The 21903-nt window shown below is 35.7% G+C and overlaps 1 protein-coding gene across 1 annotated transcript in view; it reads left to right on the forward strand.

The window, feature by feature from the left end:
- The window catches only part of LOC136040905 (SH3 domain-binding glutamic acid-rich protein homolog), a 32816-nt gene extending 14583 nt beyond the window's left edge, over window positions 1–18233 (forward strand). The window contains exons 3-5 of the mRNA XM_065725325.1: window positions 2556–2756; window positions 8270–8399; window positions 14833–18233. Coding sequence (XP_065581397.1) covers window positions 2556–2756; window positions 8270–8399; window positions 14833–14846 — 345 coding nt within the window. The 3' untranslated portion in view covers window positions 14847–18233. The remainder of the gene's footprint in view (window positions 1–2555; window positions 2757–8269; window positions 8400–14832) is intronic.
- The last annotated feature ends 3670 nt before the right edge of the window (window positions 18234–21903 follow it).

Raw genomic sequence — 21903 nt, forward strand, 5'->3', positions numbered from 1 at the left:
GGATGATTTACAGAGATTGTGTGTTTGTCCAGTAGATGCCGCAGGAGAGATACTGTTTTTTTTTTTTTTAAGTAACCCACAAGGTTCGTTCGACATTTTCTTCTAAATTGATTTTTTTTTTTTTTTTGTTTAATTAGCATGACTCAATCTGTTTTAAACTCCTTAAATACTATTTGTGTTATTTTTGTGTTTTTACCTTACCTTAGACCTTAGTTCCGCTTTTGCCTCCTGAGGCACCCAGGGCATCAGTAAGGAGCCACCAATCCTCTCTCAGGTTTGATGCTGGAGTGATGACCTCCCATTCTGGTAGAACGGAGGTGTGCAGGTTGCATAGATCCCTCTGGTAGGTCTAGCGCAGTGTGTTTTTGGGTCTTTCCCAGCTACCATTTCCTGGTGGTTGCCACTGTAAAACAGCTTATGAGAGTCTATGGTGGTCCATACCTAAGATGTGTCCCAAATATCTCCGCTTTCTGACTCTGATGATGTTCGGTGCTAGAAGTTGTGTCATTTTACGGATGGCCTGGTTTGTCATCTTCTGTGACCAGTGGATATTTTATATACTACCAAGACATGAATTTTCAAAACCCGGGACTCATCTCTTTTTTTCTTGATTCACGTGCCATTTTTTTGCCACATAGAGTAGTATTGACATAACGTTACTGTTGAAAAGGTGTAGCATCAGGTACATAGAAAATATCTGAGGTCTCCATACTCAACGTAGATTGTTGAAGGTGCCATTTGCCTGTCCTATCCTAATGAGCATTTCTCTCACTGTCGAGCCAGTGTTCTAGATGATACTTCCTAGGTATTTGAAGTGGACAACTTCCTCAACATCTGGTCGCCACATTTAATGTATAGAGGATAGTCACTTGTCGCTATAAATTCGGTTTTCTCAGCAGTCACACGTAGGCGAAGATTATTTGCCGTTATCCAGTAATTCTTGAAGCCTCATTTTACTTGACTCAAGCACTGCTATGTCGTCTGCAAAGTCAATATGATTATTCTGGACTTCGGGGCTTAATCTGATGCCTCCTGTCTTAGTGTTATGCAGGATTTAATCAATCATTATCACAAAAAGTAATGGTGATAAAACACACCCCTGTTTTACTCCTGACATTTGGAAGAAACTAGTTTGGCCTTCTGGTGTCTTGATGCAACATTCGCTACCTTCATGCTTTCTTTATTGCAAGTCTCATGAATATAAGTTCTGTTCATGAGCGATTTGGCCGGAAGCCATACTGTTTATCTTGGAATGTTGATCAAGTTGTGTTCGGATCCTCTGTAGGTTTATATGTGAGAGTATCTTCTCAGGCACTGAGAGTAAACTTGTACCCCATCCTGGCTTGGTAACGTCTCGTGTTTTAAATATTCTAATGAGTGTTCTGCGTTTTCAGTCTGATGGTATTTTGGTCGTTGTCCAAATCCATGTAAAGAGTAAAGACCAAAGAGAGATACATGATGATTTTGATGCCTATATCATCTCTGCGGATGTGTGGTCCAGTCCCGGTTATTTTCCGTCTTTCAGTCCCTTTTGTACTTCTCGTTTTATTTTAAAGAATTCAATTCAGTGGTAAAAGTTCTATCTGGCTCCTCCCATCCCTTTATCGTCTAAAAAGGTGTTTCCTGTGCTTATTTTTTAAGTTTGCTTTGCCAGCTTTTTTGCATCCCTCTACTCGCTTTGGTCTTCTGCCCTTGCAAATGACTGGACTCTGGCTTTTGGTCAATGCATGTTTGTAGTACTGACCGTTAAACTTCCAGTTCTTTTGCTTCGTTTTTTTTTTTTTTTTTTTTCAGCTCTTTAACCTGTGGTTGCAAATTTAATGGTTGCAAAATTGTTATACATAAGTTTTCACGGTTCTATCTAGATTAGCTTAGCCTTAAATTCATTACACTGATGCTGTTTTTTACATATCGACTGCGTAGGGACTAAGCTGTGTGGTCTCATTGATCTGCTTTTGAAAGGAATTGTCTTTAACTCGAAGAAAATCAAAATACTTCTTTTCTTTCTTTTTTTTTTGCACGTCTCTCAAGTTATCTAGTTTTTAAATGCAGAGATTAGACTCTCAGTAATAGTAGATAAATAATGTGTGGAAAACAACTCGAGAGGGTTCATGAATGTTGCTAAGGACAGCGATAATTTTCTACGCTCATCTCCCTCCCCTACCCTGGAAGATCAAGAACACATAAAGAAAAGTGCAGTGTTTGAAAAAGTAAGATATTTTTCTGGTAAAAATACATATTCCTTTTAGAAACATTGTGCAGACTCATCTAAGGAACAGCCTAACTATTTGGCGTATAGTTCTTGTTGTTTATTTTCTCTTCAGCCACCTATCCATATTCTTGAGAGAGAAAAAAGATACGCACTTAGTAAAAGCTTCATCTTATGCACAGCAGGTACGTTCCCCCCCCCAAAAAAAAAGAAAGAAAAAAAGTTAAAAACCTTGTAGAAAAAAATGTACAAGTGATTATCCATATAGACCATTTTGTTTTTCTACCTGTTTTAAAACAACACACATAACAAAGCTTCAGAATGTTTAACTTTCTTCTCATACTAGGATTATGAATCGTTCGATGAAGCAAATGAGACGGATGGCCTAGAAAAATTTTTTAAGTTGCCTGTTGGTTCGTCAAATCAAAATATATTGAAGCAAAATGGAAATAATACTACACCCAAAGAGGCATCTCCTGTTCCTGCTTGCACTAATGGGGAGTCAAGGCTTAGTGAGGAACGTCAAACATCAGAAGAGTGTGAAGAAGTAAGCAGTTGCTTCTTTTTTGTATAACCCTTAAGAAGTGAAAATTCTTTAGCATCTATTATCCTTCTTTTTTTCTTATTTTTGAAAAAAAGAGAAACTTTTCGGGATTTTTGAAGAAAAGACATCCTCTTACCATGCCTATATCTTCTGATTTGTCGGGTTAGGTTTTTCTTTATTTTCCAATAAATAAAAATTATAGCAATCTAATATGCTGATCTAAGGCTAGACTATTCTGTTGTTGGGAGTAGAAAGGAGCCAAGCATGGTATGGATGCCCCCCTGTGAGTGGAGGCACAGATGCCACCCTCTTTTCCTTTGCGTAGCACTTTATGTTCATTTACAATTTAAATTCTTTTTTTATCATTATATGAATAGTTTAAAACTTAAGGAACAAAAGTCACCAAATGTCATAGGCGGACTATAGCCCTACCTGCCTTTTCTATGAATACCTGGATATAATTCGTTCTTTACTGTATGACTGTGTATTAAGTGGAATTCTAATTATATGCTAGGATGGTTATCTGGAGGTTGAGGGGGTGGCTCTTTGTAAGGCGTTCAAGGCCCTCTTAAAACTTTTCACGTTGACTGAAATGACAGATCCCTGAACACAAATACAGTTGCATCCGTTGGCATTATTTACATTTCCTGGATATTAATTATTCAACAACACCCGGCGGGTAAGTCAGTACTTTTAATTTTTCAAATACTTTTAGTTCAAAAATGCTATTGTCATTTTACATCTAGGAGAAATTTAACAGGCGGAATTCTCCAAGGTGAAGTGGGGGCAGGGGAAATTTCCCAGGTTGAGAATTGTCCGCTGGAGGAATTTTTCAAATACTACTACTACTACTAACAACTCACCGCAACACCAAGCTGCTTGTGGCCAACGCAGTGACGCAAGGTCCTCCTCCGTCCTAATATTCAAAGCCATCCGCTTTACACACTCCCAGAAAGTTCCCATTTCTCTTAAATTTTACTTTGCGACATCGTCCAACTTCAACTAGAGACGACCTGCTTTTTATTCAGCTCTAGAACAGTGGTTCCCAACCGGTGGTACGTGTACCCCAGGGGGTACGCGAAACCCTCGCAGGGGGTACGCGAAGGTCCCAAAATTAATTTAGTCTACATCTTTAAAACTTGTTTCTGACTCAGTTCCAACATTTCCCTCAAAATCAGATAACATAACCCATTGTACGTAATTTCAGACTCATTTTCAAAACTTTCGCTTTCAGTAACCCGCTAATTTTTCTCCATAGCCGTAAGGTCTCGATGCTAATTTTTCTCCATAGCCGTAAGGTCTCGATTTAAACTCAGCGAGTTCAGTATCTTGTCATCTGTTGAAACACGAAGTTCGTGAATTGTGGTTGCAAACAGAGATGGATAGATTCCTGATCAGGAATAACAAGAAGCCGAATGATGGTACCCAAAACTCTGAACCTGCACCTAAGAAGAAGAAATATGACGAATCATCGGTCAAAGTGCGTCGATATTTGTCAGAATACCTAGGGCTCGGATTTAGTGCGACAAAGTCTGATCCAGTGAATGCACAGTGCGTTCTTTGTGGTCAAGTCTTGGCCAACAGTTCCATGAAACCTGCGCATATGAACCGGCATCTCAGTACTGTGCACCCTTCTCGTGTCGGTAAGCCCATAGAGTTTTTCAAGCGTAAACAAGAAGCATTCGCTAGTAACTGTTTGGAAATTGCAAAAGTGGCATCAGTTTCTTCAAAGGCTCTCCGGGCTTCGTATGCTGTTTCATATTTAGTTGCGAAACAGAAAAAACCGCACACCATCGCCGAATGTCTGATATTACCAGCACTAGTGAAAGTCAGTGAAATAATGTTTGACACGAAAACTGCTACTGCCCTTCAGTCTATACCTGTGTCGAACAATACCATTTCAAGAAGGATAGAAGACATTGCAAGCGATATTGTCATGCAGGTTATTGAGCAAATAAAGTTGACGAAGATGTTTGCGTTACAGCTTGACGAAAGCACGGATGTGTCAGGTGAAGCCCAGGTGATCGTCTTTGTTCGATATCAAGATTGTTCTGACATAAGAGAAAATATTCTGTTTTGTCAAAACCTACAGTCAAGAACAACAGGAGAAGAACTATTCAAGGTGATTGACAAATTCTTCGCAGAAGGGGGCATCTTGTGGGACTGGTGTCTATCAGTTTGCAGTGATGGAGCTGCCGCCCTAACAGGGAAGAATAATGGGCTCATGGCCTGGATAAGGAAGAAAAATCCAAAGGTGAAGTGGTTGCACTGCATCATTCACAGGCAAGCTCTTGCATCGAAAAGGATGAACGCACATCTGCACGAGACCCTCAACGAGGCTGTAAAAGTGATCAACTTCATCAAAGCCCGACCACTGAACTCAAGAATGTTCAAGTTGCTGTGCCAAGAGATGGGTTCAGAACATCAACATTTACTTCTGCACACAGAAGTTCGCTGGTTGTCTCGTGGGAAGATTTTAAACAGACTTTTCGAGCTTCGACAAGAAGTTCATATGTTTCTTCTGGAGCAAAAATCTGCATTCAGTTCACTTTTTGAAAACCAGGACTGGGTCTGCAGGCTGGCCTATCTTGCGGATATTTTTGACAAACTGAATGACTTGAATCTGTCAATGCAAGGTTTCCGGACGGACGAACTCTCCCTGAATTCGAAGATGTGTGCTTTCATCAAGAAATTGGAGTTCTGGCTTAAAAAGGTTCAAAGAAACAGCGTTAGTGTCTTCCCGACCCTTGACAAGTTTGCGGACGATAGTGAAATTGATAACCTCAACACAATCTGTGATTGTATTCGGGAGCATCTGACAAAGTTGCGAGATGAACTTGTGTCATATTTCCCATCGATTATGAACCAAGATAGAACGCAGGATTGGATCCAAAATCCATTTGTTGAAGACGTGACCTCAAGCTCCGGTCTTAGTGACAAGCTTACAGAGAATCTGATCGAACTTGCCAGTGATCGCGCCTTAGAACTGAAATTCCAAAATGTAACTGTTTCCCAGTTTTGGCTGGAGGTGAAAGGAGAATACAAGGAACCAAGTGAAATCGCCATGTCTGCTTTGTTACCATTCGGACCACTTACCTTTGTGAAGTGTCATTTTCGGCAATGTCATTGATCAAAACCAAACACAGAAACAGAGTGAGTGTACAAAATGACCTTATAATTGCCGTTAGTGACATCGAGCCAAGATTTGATAATATTTTAGCAAAAAAGCAGCCTCAAGTTTCTCATTGATTTTGTACGTACATTTAAGCACCGTCATATTGGACAATAAATCTCGTGTTTTTGAAAATCTGATTTTAGTTAAGAAAAAAGTAAAACAACGATTCTCAAGAAAGGGGTACGCAAACTTTTTGGGCCTTGACTAGGGGTACGCGGACCGAAAAAGGTTGGGAACCACTGCTCTAGAAGACTGGCTGGAAAGGACAATTTTCAGCAGTGTGTCATCCTTCATCTGCGGGACGTGCCCTAGCCATCTCAACCTTTCTTAGATACGGTCAGTCAGTCGGGTACCTAAACAATCTGTAGGCAATTTCTCTGGAAAATATCTAACAAATCTTTTTCCGTTTTTCACAGCGCCAATATTGCAGACTTATCTTCCTATTCTTCTAAACTTCTTTTATCTGTGAAATAAAAAAACACCCTGGGCCTTGGTTATTCTACTTCTAACATCTTCCTTGCACCCATCGTCTTTACTAATAATACTATCTAGGTAAGGGAAGCTGTCCACTTGATTGTTCTCGTTCCCCTACATCACCTTTTCATCGTCACTTATTCCTAGCCTTAACGACTATGTCTTCTTAACATTAATTTTCAAACCTATTCTTGCGACCTGAATCCCCCAAAATCTGTATATGTTCATCCATTTTGCTAAAACTTTCTTTTGGATATCTAAATCATCAGTATAATCTAAGTTCAGGAGAGTTTTACTTCCCCACTCGATTCCGTGTTCCCCCGTTACCTTTCCTGTTCTCTTTCAGACAAGTCCATCAAAATGATCCATATAAATTGGGAAAGAACGCTAACTTCATTTCCTACCTTAAAGCAGCAATGTTATTCTCATACATAGTACTAATAACTTTAATGTATCTCTCCAGTATACAATACAAGGATAAGACCTTCGCTGAAGCTCTTCTATCAGGTGAATCAAATGCTTGCTTATAATCTATAAAACTAAGAACTGAAATTATTTGATGACCCAGACACTTCTCAACTATTAATCCAAGAGTGCAACGTTGCGCGATACATCCTCTACCACACTACCACACTTCTTCCTAAAATCACACCGTTCTTCTCTTGAAACTTTACATACAGCATTTTTAAGTATAAATATAATCATCATACCAAGTAATTCGCTACCTACGAAAAACAGGCTAATTTCTCGATAATTATCGCACACTTTTATTACCTTTGCAATAGAGGGATTTAGTTAGAGTTTTCTAAAAATCGCTTGGTACTTCCCTTTTCAAAACTCATATTCGTAATCTTCATTAACTTATTTCTAACCTCATAGCCACTATATTTAATAAACTCATTTACCACACTAAAATCACCTGGGGCCCTTTTATTTTTGATCATTTTAGTACTGTAACTAATTCTTCCTCCCAAAATAAATCTTTCATCACTTCCGAAGTGACACCAACTTTTTTATTCTTCTCTTTATCTTTCTTCAACTTTTTCCTTATCACTAATTGTGGCCCTTTTCGTATTTTTAACTGGGACAAGTCAAGATAGACTATTCCGTCTCTATTTATTAGCATGACAGTACAGTATTTTATCATTATGTCATCTGGCTGCATCTCCCAGATCTTCGGTAATTTTATTCATGGCCTCTTCTTTACACCTCCTTTGTTCATATTTTAATGATTTCTCCTCTTTTTACATTCCTCTTATTCTCATATGATCTGTTTCTCAAATTATTCTCGTACAAGCCCCTCCTCCTCTCTATTAAACATAAAGTATTTTCACTAATATTCCTAGCTGTATTCCCAGCTTTCGCCCTGAAGACACCCTTAGCGACTTAACAAACTATTTTCCTAAATTTTTTGGATACATCTTCTTACATTGTCAAATTTTAAATTCTCCAATTGAGTCTTCAACTGTTCCTGGAAAGTTGTTTTCGAATTCTCACCCGACGTCTACCAATATCATAGATTCCTGTAAGGTATTTATCCTTCCTAAACTTGAACTTCAAATTAACCCTAGACACTACTAGATGGTGATGTTTACTTTCGACGCCATTAACAGTTCTCCTATATACCCTAGAACCTTGTACATATTTTGCCCATATAGATTACTATCCTTATTGGGGAAAACACGAAATTCTATATTTTTGTTGGCGAGGGCTTGAAACCTAGCTTTACTGTTCTAAAAAATGTTGAATTAAATATTGTTTTCATCAACATCGTGCTTGTTTTTCTGTTTCGCATCTTTACTTTTTTGCTTATAATTATTTATAGTTATTTTGGTTTCTGTTTGATTTTTTCTCTCTCTCTTTTTAGGATAAATCGGCACCTCCAATGGAATCCAAAGAAGTGTCTAGAAATTCCGAAGAACCCAATGATAAGGAGAAATCAATGGAAGGTGGAACTAGTGATAATTCTGCAGAAGTCTCCGAAGAAGAAGAAGATGGTAAATCATTCAGACAAATTTGTGACCTATCTGCATATATGTTTAGGCTGTAAATAGGTGTCTATAAACAGGGAGTACCCCCATATGTAGTAAGAAATAAACTATATTTTATTGCCATAATTTTGCAAAATGTTTCTGGTGGGCTCTTCTAACTGTGATGTAGCCTTCCTCCTCCCACTCATCTTTTTTTCTGGGTACAATATATCTAGATACTATTGCAACATCTATAGCTGTTTTGATGAGGGGCTTCGATTTTTAGATGCGTCATTATTTCGTTTACGTTTGCATGACAGTTAATTCGATGTCGTTAAATTAGTAAGGAAATGATATGATTTATAAATTTCACACATGGTAAAACCCTAGCTGGAGCTGAAGGTTAGTATGGTTTTTTCTTAATGAGCTGCTACTTTGCTAGAGGTTCGAAGACTACCAAGGCTCAAAGAAACCGAGAATCTATAATCCAATAGAGGGGAAAATCTTGTGTATAAGGACGGGATGTTATCTGTATAATAAAACCTGTCAAAGCCAATGTCTATTTCTTAGGTTAGAAGGCGTTATCTCTTCACATCTTTGCGTCTTTCTCCTTCCGCTTTTTGGAAATTGAAATGCTCAATAAGAATTTCGAGTCAACTCTTCTCTACGAGTTTTTAATTTCCACAAATCTGCTTAGTTGACGAGACTATCCTTTCGGTTCCAGTCTAATAAATTTTTTTTCACTTTTACTGCTATTTTGGAGAGTATTTTCCATACCATTTCATCGCTTAATTACAGGAATTGAAACTATGTGTGCTATTTTAGAAGGTAATTATTTTCTAGTCTGCTTGTTAACCAGTTTCTTTGGTTTGTTTTAATAGTACTAGCTATTCAAAGTTGTGGTAAATATTCATGTTTAATCAACCTGTACGTAAAATGATTGATCACCACGATTTTTTTTCCTTTTATCAGCAAGCTATTTATAGAAAATCATGCTTATAAATGGAAATTGTTTAAATCAAAGATATTTCTACTCAAGTTTGGATTTAATCATAGATTCCAGGTACAAACACTAGTTTCCATTTGAATAGTTCCCACGGTTACCACCGTGGGAGTTTCCATTTGAATTGTAAAGTGTTACAATTGCGCAATTTGCGTGCTACACATCGATTTTCGGTGCCATAATAAAAAATAAACTGACTGTAGCAGGGCTAAAATAGCAATTTCGTGCTACAACTGGCAACCCTGAGCACGTTCTACATTGCTACACAAAATGAAATAATGCTAAAATAGCACTTTTGTGCTATAGGTGGCAACCGTGCTGGTCTTTAACCCTGTTGGGTCCTTACCAACAGCTTAGAATTGTACATCGTACCTGGGTTCGACGACTCTGCCGACTTAACTCGATCACGGCAGATTAAGGAACACGGCCAGGATTCTCCTTCTATAATGGCCACAATAGAGATTGATGTATTTTGGAGCTTTTATACAATCAAAAGCGCGCATTTGAATTTAGTCGTTCGCATGTCTGGAATTCTTAAGCTAAATAAGCACGTTGTGGACGCGATTATACTTTTGACGTGAGTGCAACTACTTCGGAATCTGGATAAAATTAGTTTTACGGAAGCATTGGAAAAAATAACTTGACTGCATTTCTGACAGTGGTACGATTGGCGGTGATTTAGCGCGAAGTGTTTGCTACGTTATTTTTCAGGTATTGTTAAGTTAAGCAGTGGTTAGATATGTTACAAGTTTTATTGGAGAAATTTTGTTTCTGATTAAATATTTGAAAAAGTATTGTCCGGTAAGCGACTACTAATCCAGTCTGAATTTAAATTCAGTAGCTTCAAGCATAAAAATTTATTCCTCTAATAAGGCTCTATTTTGTAAATATAAATATCCAGGTAGATTACTAACCACTTTGACCAATTTGCCCGTCTTGGATATTGTTGGGCGATATCTACATTTTTCTCTAGATCGGTATATCGATATTTCCACATTCGGTATATCAAAATATCCAAATATCGAAGCTATGTTCTAGATAATTCTCATTTCAGCAAAACTTCTCAAAAGCACCAAGTGCCGATAGGTCACTTTACGTCAAAACTAAAATAAATCATTTTAAAATTTGTAGTATAAATCATAGTTCCCCTGGTAAGGATCTGTTTTGTAAATATAAATTTCGTGAAAGTGAATAACTACGTCTGGTCAAATTTGACGGTTTTGGCCGTTATTAGGCAATATTTGGATGTTGATCTATATCAACATATCCACATTTCCCTTTTCGATGCATTGTAATATGGAAATAGATATTTTAAAGCTGTTTTCTAGATAGTATGGATTTTGATGAAACTACTTATCAACACCGCCTCCTAATATACAAGTTTAGGTAAAAATTGAACATGTTTTCACCTTTTTTAAAAAATAATAAAAAAATAATAATGAAATTGTTTTCAATAAAGTAAGCCAACGTCTGTCAAGAAAAAGGTCCAGAAGTAAGAAAAATTGTAATTTACATCCCATCCCGCCCTATTATATGCCATTTCTGAATCTCATAATCTTACTAAATATATTTATGTGTCTCCTCTTGGCGTCAAGCTTAAAAAATATAACTATTTTAATGACAGTAAAGAGTTAAACTTAAAACGAACGGTAATTACTGCTTTGCTGTTTATGCAACATATTTTTGGAAGACTAATTTTTCAGAATTCTAGAATTCTGAAAAGCTAGCTTTTTACTAAAAACACAAAACCGACGCAACGAAATAGGATTAGAAGCGCAAATGCTTAAGCAGCCTGTATAAAATAAAAGACTAATTTATGAAGCTCTCAGTATTCTTTTACCAGCCACGAAATCAAGAAGTCTTGCTACACAATTTTAATTCTCTAAAAAAAAAACTCAAGCAAGCTCAGTTTTCTGTTAAGTGATAGTTTTCAACTTTACTCTTTGCTTTCATCAGGAAATGTTTGTTTTTAAATTAATTTGTTTTTAATAACACAAATAGGAGACAATGAAAAGAATTGAAAAATTCACAAACGGTAAAGAAAGGAAAAGGGAAAACCACAGGAAGTCACACATGACAAACTATAATTTCTTTCGAACGAATCGAATATGGCACTCCAATAAAGGCACAAGGCCGGAGGAGGTTCTGGCCTCTGGTACCCAGGGCAAAATCTTGATTAGCCCTATCCCCTGCTTTCGAAAAATTGCCAGTCCAAATTTTATCAACTTTTATTTATTAACAAAATTTGGATACGGAATTTCACCAAAAAAAAAAATACACACTAAAATTATTAAATTCGGTCTACTTACTTTTATTTTCAAGGAATGGTGATGAAGATATGAGAAGAATGATAATTTTGGAGTGAATTTGCTTACTCTTACTGGCAACAGTCCTCTTTACTTTCTTTATAAAGTTACAAAAATTAAAAAACGATTATAACCGTTAGATTATTTATTTTATTTTTAGCGCCCTTAAAATTTCTGTGCCCGGGGCAAGTGCCCCCACTGCCTTCCTTAAACCGCCTCTGCACAAAACAGAGACACTACACTGTGTTATAATGTGTATATTAATAGTTATCTTCTTATATGAGCCTCAAACGAATTGAAGTAACATTATGATTACAAATCTTCGTATATACTTGGTCAAACTAATTAGATTCAGGACAGGTCAAAGGTCTTCTACAGCTATTACATTTGAAAAATCAAATGAATTTTTCTTGGCTAATCTAGTAGAAGTACGTTGACATTTCAAGTCAGTCTTAATGTTACCACGGTTCATTTCTTTTTGGCCTCCATCTAGTAAGTTTAAACTTTTCTGGGTTCATTGTCCAAAATTTTTTTATCTTCTTCATTATCAGAAATCTATGATTCTTGCTTATTTCTTAACTAGACTATTTTATATAGAATTCAATCTGTATTCTCCCTCATCTTGTTCATACTAACCCCATACAGATTTTTTCTTTATGTCTGTGGTCTCTAAGGCTTTGTAGCAGTCCAATGCAATCATTAATAATATTGTTTGATCAGACAACTTATTATGGTATGGAAGATTAAAACAATATTCCGCAACTGTTCAATCAAAGGTTTCCAGTCTTATGCTTATATTTTAGGAGGAATGCATTGTTGTTTTTCTCTGGGGACTCGTGATTCTCACTGTTGCTTCTCTTCTAATCACATAATTCGTTTACCGTTCGATGTGATCATCCGTGTTGCTTTTATTCCAACCACTGATTTCTTTGTCCATTATTTTGATTTGGAATTCATTGTAATGGTTGTTACTGCATCTCTTGTAGCCACAGATCCTCCTTGCGCTTCAGTTGCTACATCATTACCTCAGACTTTTTCCCATACCTTTAGCTTGAGGTGTAAAAACTTCTTTCCCAGCTTTTCCCCATTCGTTATATTTTTGCTTTAATAGCGTTGTTATGATATTCAGTAACAACCAGGAATGTTCCAATGCCTGTGCCCTTTAGATATAAAATATCTAAATTACGCATTTGGCGTAATCATCATTTTATTCTTTATTTTCCAGTTATAAAGTGATAGGATTCTAGTTATAAAGTGATAAAGTGAATTAGAAATTCTGACGTGAATTCAGTAACCTCCTTCCTGTTTATCCTTTACAGATGCTAAAATAACATGTTTCTTATTCCATTGTAATTTCTGAAATACCTAAATTACGCAATAGCATAATTTTCGTGTCGTTTTGTAGTTTTAGGCCTCTTTTCCCTTTGCATTTCAATATGATTTGTAATGTGATTTCTGCCGTTTCTTGTTCAATGCCTTTTTCTTTAGCTGTTGGGAGTCATTCGTCATCTTTTGTAATGTTGCACACGGCATAGATACTAAAAACGATACGGCCACCCCTGGGCAAAAAATGATATAATTTTGCTCTTTAAATGTATATAAATGTGACGTTACTCACATGTTTTTTCTTCTGGCATGAGTTAATCTTCTTTCCTGTTTATCCTAGGCAGACGCCAAAACAACTACATTCCTTTCCAGGGTGGTTAAGTAATTCAGGTCTGAATTAATTTTTTCCTTCCTGTGTATCATTGTAGAGGTTAAAATAACATTTCTTCATTCTTGGGAGAAAAATCAGCAATTTCAATTAAGTAATTGTGGCGTAAACTCAATTCCTCTTTCCTGTTTTATCCTTCACAGATTCACACAAGCTAAACTAACACGTTCCTTCAGTCCATTGTAATTTTGATTTCGTTGTGCAGTGTTTTCCTTGGCAGTTCAATGAAAATTTTGCCGATCATTGCTCCATACCTTTTTCTTTAGCTGTCCAGAGTCGTTTGTCATCTTGCGTAACGTTGCACAAGTCGCAAATACTAAAACCGACGTGACAACTCCTGGGGGGAATTATGTAAATTATGCTGTAAAAATTTATATAAATATAACGTCACTCACATGAATTTTTTCCCAATGTCCAGTCTCTACTTAAATCCTCTCCCCCCTCTATCTAGATCGTTTTTTCTGGCCAGAAAATATCGAGCCATTTTCAAGGAAGGTTTTTTACATAAATGAGTACACAGTTGCTTTTTAAAGAGATATATATATATATATATATATATATATATATATATATATATATATATATATATATATATATATATATATATATATATATATATATATATATATATATATATATATATATATATATATATATATATATATATATATATATATATATATATATATATATTAAGATTGAATGTCGTTCTTTCCTTTAGTTAATAAACTGATTTTGTCCGTGTAATCTAAATAAGTCAAGTTTTCTAAAGAGAAGCATATGAATCACAAACTAGAAACTTGTCACTTCTTTATTTGTATCAAAATATTAGTTTGATCCATTTACTTACCCCGCATTCAACGGAGCTGATTGCAATTAATTACAATAATTTATTGAATAGGCGTAATTATTTTGCAACATTGAACCTACTATGAACATCAGCATGAATTTCTCACAAAAAATAAACAAAAAATTTGGCAAATCCATAGAAACTTTGAAACTAGCCTATTGTTAGTTTTTACTATTAGATAAATATTTAAAAAAAATTGTCTGTAAAAAGATTAAGTGCCGTTTGTTGAGCTATGAAGTACTATAAGCAAATAATTAATTGGAAGTGGTTATTGAACGCTATAATTTCAAAGAACCAATTGCTATAAGCTTATTGGACTTAGGGTTAGATTTGACGTCAGTATTCAGAGTAATCAAGGGGTTCTTTTAATTAGCATTGAACTTGTTTTTCGATTGATAATACAACAAAGGTATTTAATGTGATGTAATACTTGTAACATTATCAGTTTGCCTTAGTCTGGGCTCGAGGGTAAAGATTTCGACGACCACAGAGGAAGGACGAATGAACCATATTCTATGCCATATGGTTGTAAAACAAGTTAATTACGCTGTGTTTAGTCTAACTACTTTCAGTTTCATTTATTTCAGATGCCGATGAATGACCGTGAAGGTGAAAGTTTTCCATTTGCTACTAATGGACAAAAACCAAAGTCTCAAACTCAGAGTTGTGTGTGTAAATCCTTTTTATTGTGTTCAAATTCGTTTCTTTTTTATGTTACCTTCCAGTGGACTGTTATCCTCTCGCTATTTCCTTGTCCTCTGTTTGTACGGTCCCTTCAAGTGCAAACCTAATTTTTGTCAAGTATGGCTCTGAACCCATATTATGCTGTATTTTTGTTTTAAAAAGAAGTACTGCACCTGTACGAAGGAAGGATAAAAAGGAAAATCCTACAAGATAGCCTTAAAGATTCTAGTTAAAAATTTCTATGAATTTTCTGCTAGAACGTAATTTTTGAGGTTTGGTTTCAAACCCGTCGAAAAATTGATGAGAAAGCCCCCTCCCACCCGTAAAAGCTGGAGTCTGTCTACCTATGAATATGGGGTTTGTCTCAAGTCCATAGCTTTGTTAAACGTGCTTATAACTACAGCCGAAAATGAGGTGGCAAACGTGGGCCTTTTTAGGAAGTTCAGATAGTTATTTTTAGATATTTGTTGCTATATTGCTGAGCCCAAAATTTATATCTGTTCGTTTCAAAAATTCAGGATTTCAAATCTAGGGTTATATTTATCTACTTCAAAGAATTGAAGAAAAAGTATATGCTCGCAAACCAGTTCAAGTATTTGCACCAATCATAAGCATCTTCTTTTTTCAAAAGAACAGTTTTGTCGACATATACTGTAATAAACTAAGGTGGAATATGGTAAACTGGTAAGGTGTAAACTGGTCTGGGGTGAAAGAAGATAATGAAGGTGTCGTCACGTAATATGTAAGAGCAAAAATCAGGTTTTCACTCATGGATTCACCCCTAAATTCCTTGTTTGCACCTATAACTAATTAAGTGTTAAATATCCAGTTGTGAATGATAGGTATTGTAATAAACAATTTCTACAATAACAAATGCATTAGACGCCGTATCTTGCTGCCAATACCTTACCATCCTAATATTGGATTTCGATCATAAGTTTCTCAAGAGGTACTTAAGCTTCGATGTAGCGGGTATCTCGTCGTTTTTTTATATTTAAAACGAAAATTTTATTTTAGTTTAGATGGATTCATCAAAATGAAGAGTCTTTTGTTTGTATTCTTTGGCATTTGGTGCTTTGTTGAGATACTGTGCACGTATTTTTAGAAATGGTTAAAAGAAAAAACAACTGCTAAATGATGCTGAGTTTCTTCTATTTTCTTCTGTAATACAATTAGCTTTTTTCATTTTACAAAGAAAGCCTAGATGCTTCCATTATGTTGCTTGTCTTTAAAGAAGTTTCTTGTGTTTGATAGCTATAAAAAAAAACTACTTTTTTATTAAAATTTGGAAAATTTGAGAAACAAAAAATTTGGAAAAGGGTTTAAAGGCCATTTTATTTTGCTGGTTGTCGTAATCCAGCTGTAAACTATTTATCCGTTAACAAATTTAGAGTAATACGGTTTTGCTGTTCTGTACTAAAATCTCTATCTGACAGTGTAGTGTCGTCTTTGAAAAGGTGCTTAAGCTAATCAGTGCATAAATCCAAGTGTTAATTGATGCTTTTTCAAAAAGGCTGCGCTAATTGTTTTTCGGCGAATTCAGTGTTTTTACAAATATTACCTGATATAAAAGATAAATTGATTTTCTGTGATCTTTTAGTCATTGTTGTCTTCTTTGTGTCTGTATGTTTGTGTACTTATACTTTCACTCCTGGATACTTTTCAGTTTCTGGAATGTACGGTTAAAGCGTTATTACCTATTCAAGTCTTATCTTGGCCCTCGTAGCCTTTGGTCAAATCGGTACTTACATGTTATAGCAACCACACCCAAGAAGTGAAGTTAGGTTAATCATACCAAAATATGATGAAATATAATACTTTAGAAACGAAATTATTTAAACTCCAACAGAGAATTATGAAAAGGAAGCCGAGCAGAACGCATTATGTTAAATACCTAACCTAACCGACTTTATATGTTAAATATTTAATCAAAATACACCTGCATAGTGCTTTATCTCAATGAGACTAAACTAACTATCCCCGAATGCAGACAGAGAAACCGGTTTTCACTAAGATCAAGAACAAAAGTGTGGTTGCTATAACACGTAAGTACCGTCAAATCTTTAACATTAACTTTCAATTTGAACATTTTTGTGATTGAACGAGTTATTGGGAAATTGACAACATTCCTTAAAACCTGATCCTTGAAGATATGTGAAAATGTGTTTACTGTTGTTCAATTAATTGGTGTGCAAATATGCTCAACTGCACATTTGTTTTGTTTGGTAATGGATAACATTTCCTAAAAAATATTCGGCAGAAATTATTGTTAATATATTGATTACGGATGCCTTAATTTTGCGAAACATTGTACTTTTTCCACCCAATAGGTTTTGAAGCAAAGCGTTGATGCTTAATGTGTTCCCATAAATTCATGCTATTTCATTCTAATCTCAAGTAGAATTGCTGCTCATCACCACTTTTAAAGTTTGTGCTCAAAAAATAACTAACTATTGAAAATATTAAGACTTTTTAGTGCATTTTCTGCAGCTTAAAAAATAACGAAGGGCAGCATCAGTGAATTTCCTCGTTATTTTGAATGCTGCTCAATTTCCAATAATCCGTTAAATTACTACCAGTGATTATTATTGCCGACGCATTCTAGTATTTTTTTTAAAAAAATTGAGGTAGTTACCGTTTCACCTGTGTATTGTGAAATTAGCATGAAGACTCATATTTATATGAAAGCTACATTTGACATTAAGCTTCTTCTTGTATAAGTCGCTATTGTTATGCATACAAAAATATCAGTCATGCTATAGTAACTGCTGGTTGGGAAAGGAGAGTTCAGAGGAGGGGCCTTTGAGCAAAAGACTAGAAAGTTCATTTCACATCAAAGTTTTGAATTCTTTTTTTTTTAGTTTCTTAAAGATCTTAGAGGGGGGGGGGGAATTATTCCTCGCTCACCCAACTTTTTCCTGATACCCCTGGGGCAGGTATTCTCGGGGTCGTACTTAAGAATAAAGGTTAGATCTGTAGCAGTTAAACAGCGATCTATAATCAGTTGTTGTCTGTGCTGAAGCTTTATGAAGAATAATGTTGACGTATATGATGTATGACGTATACAATGTTGACGAATAATGGTGACGTATCGCTGACTACTTCAATTTTCAAAAGTTAATTGAGTACAGTGTGGTATTTCAAACTTGCTGTAACTTAATTGTTTTTAATTCAATCAATGTATAGTTTTTTCCTCTCCCTAGTGGAAAAAGAAATTTTTCCTCTCCCTAGTGCTTGTGTTAGACGAAATTTCTTTTTCTGTGTCTGTCTCCCATTTTGGGTCAATAAAATTTAGCCATCTAAATTACTCCTCTTTTTTTTAGGCTTAGTTTGTATTTGATGATGTTATTAACCATTTATTCCAATTTGCTTAAGGTTAAATAAATATACCCCTGTTTCATGTTACATGCAAAGATTCTAACTATGCAAAAGTTGCTCATGGGAAATACAGTTTTAAAGATCTGCAGTTCCTATAACTTTGAATTTTTTCAATTTATATCATAGAACAGGGTGATATCTCAATGGAATGAAGTTGGCTTGACTTGTTCAATATCGAATAATGTTATTGGTTTAATTGCTTGAGATCTTCTAAATGGTTGCTGACAAAAAAAATTGATTGGTAAACCATGTGTTCCGAGAGATTCCATGGTTCACTAAACATTATTATGTTTTTAATTGTAGAAAATTAAGCAATAACAATATGTTTTAAACAACAGATATGGTCATTCTTTTATCGCGCATGATTGGTGCAGTGTAATAAAATATTATCAAATTAGGATGGAGACAGTGGCGTTAATTGGGGGGGGGGCACTTAATTCTTTGACTCCCCTTAGATTTTAAAAATTCTTAAAATTCTGATAAATAATTTTGAATTAAAATAAAGTTGCCACCAAGCCATTGCTAATTGGAGAAAAGCCCTGAAAATAGTCTGAATGAGATGCAAAGCTGGCATGAGCCTACTGTTTGGGGGACGGGGGGGGGGGCATTTTCATTGACAAATTGCTCTTTTTTTGGTATTTTCCTTAAAAAATGAGGAAAAAGACAGTCCCCTCTCCCCTAGATTTTGAAAAATACATTTTTCCTTATAAATTTTCTTCGATCGATGTCGTTGGGTAGAGAAACAAGAAAAAGATTTTTAAAAAAGACATTATTAGAAGGTTGATGCAGCAATCATAAGCCTAAGTAAAGAGCGATGTGGGAGCAATTTACTGTTTTGTTATTATTTTTTCAGACCAGGGAACTTTGCATTGAAGAATATGTCGTAGGAACTTCGGAAGGGGCTCATTCAATTGGAAATTGAAAGTTTTAGTGCCCCTTGTAATAATTGAAAGCGATCGGAGGGCAATCAGCTCCCCTTCCCATAATTTCGCCAAACACATCCAATCAAAATTTTGAGGTAGCTATTTCGTTCAGCGTAGTTGAAAGGTTTGGAAATTATATCTATGAAGATGACAACCCCCATAGCCCTCAGGGCAGGGGTTGTGAGTTATTCCCTAGGCGCATACAAGGTTTTTTTGAAAGGGGTGTCGTATACGCTTTAGGAGAGACTCTTACCGAAACTCTGAAAAATATTTGATACCAATAGATATATCAAAAGAATCGGATTTTTATGCTGATGTTAAATATATAAGTTGTCATCCAGTTTAGTTCTACCCATCAAAAGTTACAAGCCTGAGAAAATTTGTCTTATTTTCAAAAAAAGAGGAAACACCCCTTAAAAGTCATTAAGTGAAAATTACACCATCAGATTTAGTGTATCAGAGAATCTTACTGTAGAGGTTTCACTCTCCTCTGTGCAAAAATGTTGAATTTTGTATTTTTTTTGCCCTAAGAAAGATCACGGATGTGTGTTAATTTGTTTTTTTTTTCAGGGGTGATCGTATTGACCCAGTGGTCCTAGAATTTCGCGAGAGGGCTCATTCGAATGAAAATTAAAAGTTCTAGTGCCCTTTTTAAGTGACCAAAATTGGAGGGCAACTGGGTCCACAGTCACCGGGGGGGGGGCTGCAACTTATAAACTCTGTCGTAGCTCCTAGAATTTCGCGAGAGGGCTTATTCGAATGAAAATTAAAAGTTCTAGTGCCTTTTTTTAAGTGACCAAGAAAATTGGAGGGCAACTGGATCCCCTCCCACGCTTGTTTTTTCTCAGTGTCTCCGGATCAAAATTTTGAGATATCCATTTTGTTCAGCATGGTTGAAAAATATAATAACTATGTCTTTGAGGATGAATTATCTCCCACTTTCCCCGGGGGGGGGGGCTGCAACTTATGAACTTTGCCCGTCGTTTTCGTATTGTACTATTTATTGGGAAGTATACAGACGTTTTTAGGGGGATTTTTTCTGGTGGGGTGGTTGAGGGAGTGGGTTACGTGGGACGAAATTTTCATGGGGGAAGAGAATTTTCTGCGATGGGGTTCCAGATTTCCCAGCATTATTTAAAAACGATCAGAAATTTTAACTTATATGAGGTTATAACTTATATGAAGGAGTTCGACCCCTCATCAATATCTCGCTCTCTACGATAAAGGTTTTTTAGTACTTTCAAAAGAGCTATTTATTCTGAAAACGACCTTTGTGATTCAGGGGTCATTCTTAAAGAGTTGGAACAAAATACAAAGATCTGGGTTCTTTGACAAGGTTGAAAAAAAAGCCTATTAAAAATTCTTGCGTAAAACAAGCGTTTGAATCGTTAACTTCTTTCGACAAAAGTAAACAAAATAAATCGTTCAATTATACAAAAATTATGGACTATAATTACTGTAATGGCGTTGACAGAGTTGTGTCGGATCGAACAAAGTTCGTATCACGTGAAAGTTCTGGCCTTTATGTACGAGCAAACGTATAAATAACAGTTCAATAAGAGAAGATCCTTTTATTTGACAATGAAACTCACACAATAAAAAAAATTAACCCCAGGATGTTTTGGTTACATACACAGTGGCCGTCGTCAGCAGATAACCTCCACACTATCTTCAGCACTTTATCTGCTGAAAACAGCCTCTGTATATATGACCGAAATATCCAGAAATCTTTTTTTGTGTTTCGCTGTCAAATAAAAGGATTTTCTTCATTGAGCTTTTATTTGTACGTCATGGAAAGGCAGTGCGATCTCCGAAAATACTGTGCGAGCAAAGTGACGAAACAACGAATATAAAAGAAGATACTATGGGTATTTATAGAAAATAAGTAAGGAGATATTTTAATTTTAATCTTGGTGGATGACGTCGCCCGGGGCTGAGGTTAGTAGGTTCCAACATCCTGCTCATATTTTTATGAAAAAAAACCCTAAAGGTCTGGATTTTATGCCACTTCTTAGGCAAATTGTCGCCTAGAAAATGCAGCCATTTTTCTTCATTTGCAACCACTTGAACCCGAAATCAATTTACATTGTCACCTCTTTGAGAAGAACCTATCATGTCTTCTTGAATTAAATAAGAAAAATAAGTTTTTTTTAGCTGAAAGTAAGGAGTGACATTAAAACTTAAAACGAACAGAAATTATTCCGTACACGAAAGGGGTTTTCCCCTCCTCAACGCCCCGCTCTTTACACTAAATATGACTCTTTCTCACAACTGTACTTTTTAAAACAATAAAAACTTTGCGTAAAGAGCGAGGTGTTGAGGAAGGAACAGCCCCTTTCATATACGGAATAATTTCTGCTCGTTTTAAGTTTTAATACCGCTCCTTACTTTCGGTTGAAAAAACTTTTTTTTATTTAATTTCTGAACGGTTTTGAATTAATGCATGTTTTTATTTTGGCTCACCGCATATAAATAATTAAAACGAAATTTGTGCATTATTTTATTTTGGCTAAATGACTTTCTAATAGTTTTGATCGGACGATTTTGATTTAAAAAGGAGGTGGAGAGGAGGCCGAGTTACCCTCCAATTTTTGATTACTTAATAAGGCAACTAGAACTTTTATTTTTTTTTACGAACGTTTTTATTAGTAATAAATATACGTAACATACGAA

The sequence above is a fragment of the Artemia franciscana genome, chromosome 2 (genome assembly GCF_032884065.1).
Source record: "Artemia franciscana chromosome 2, ASM3288406v1, whole genome shotgun sequence".
NCBI classification, from domain to species: domain Eukaryota; kingdom Metazoa; phylum Arthropoda; class Branchiopoda; order Anostraca; family Artemiidae; genus Artemia; species Artemia franciscana.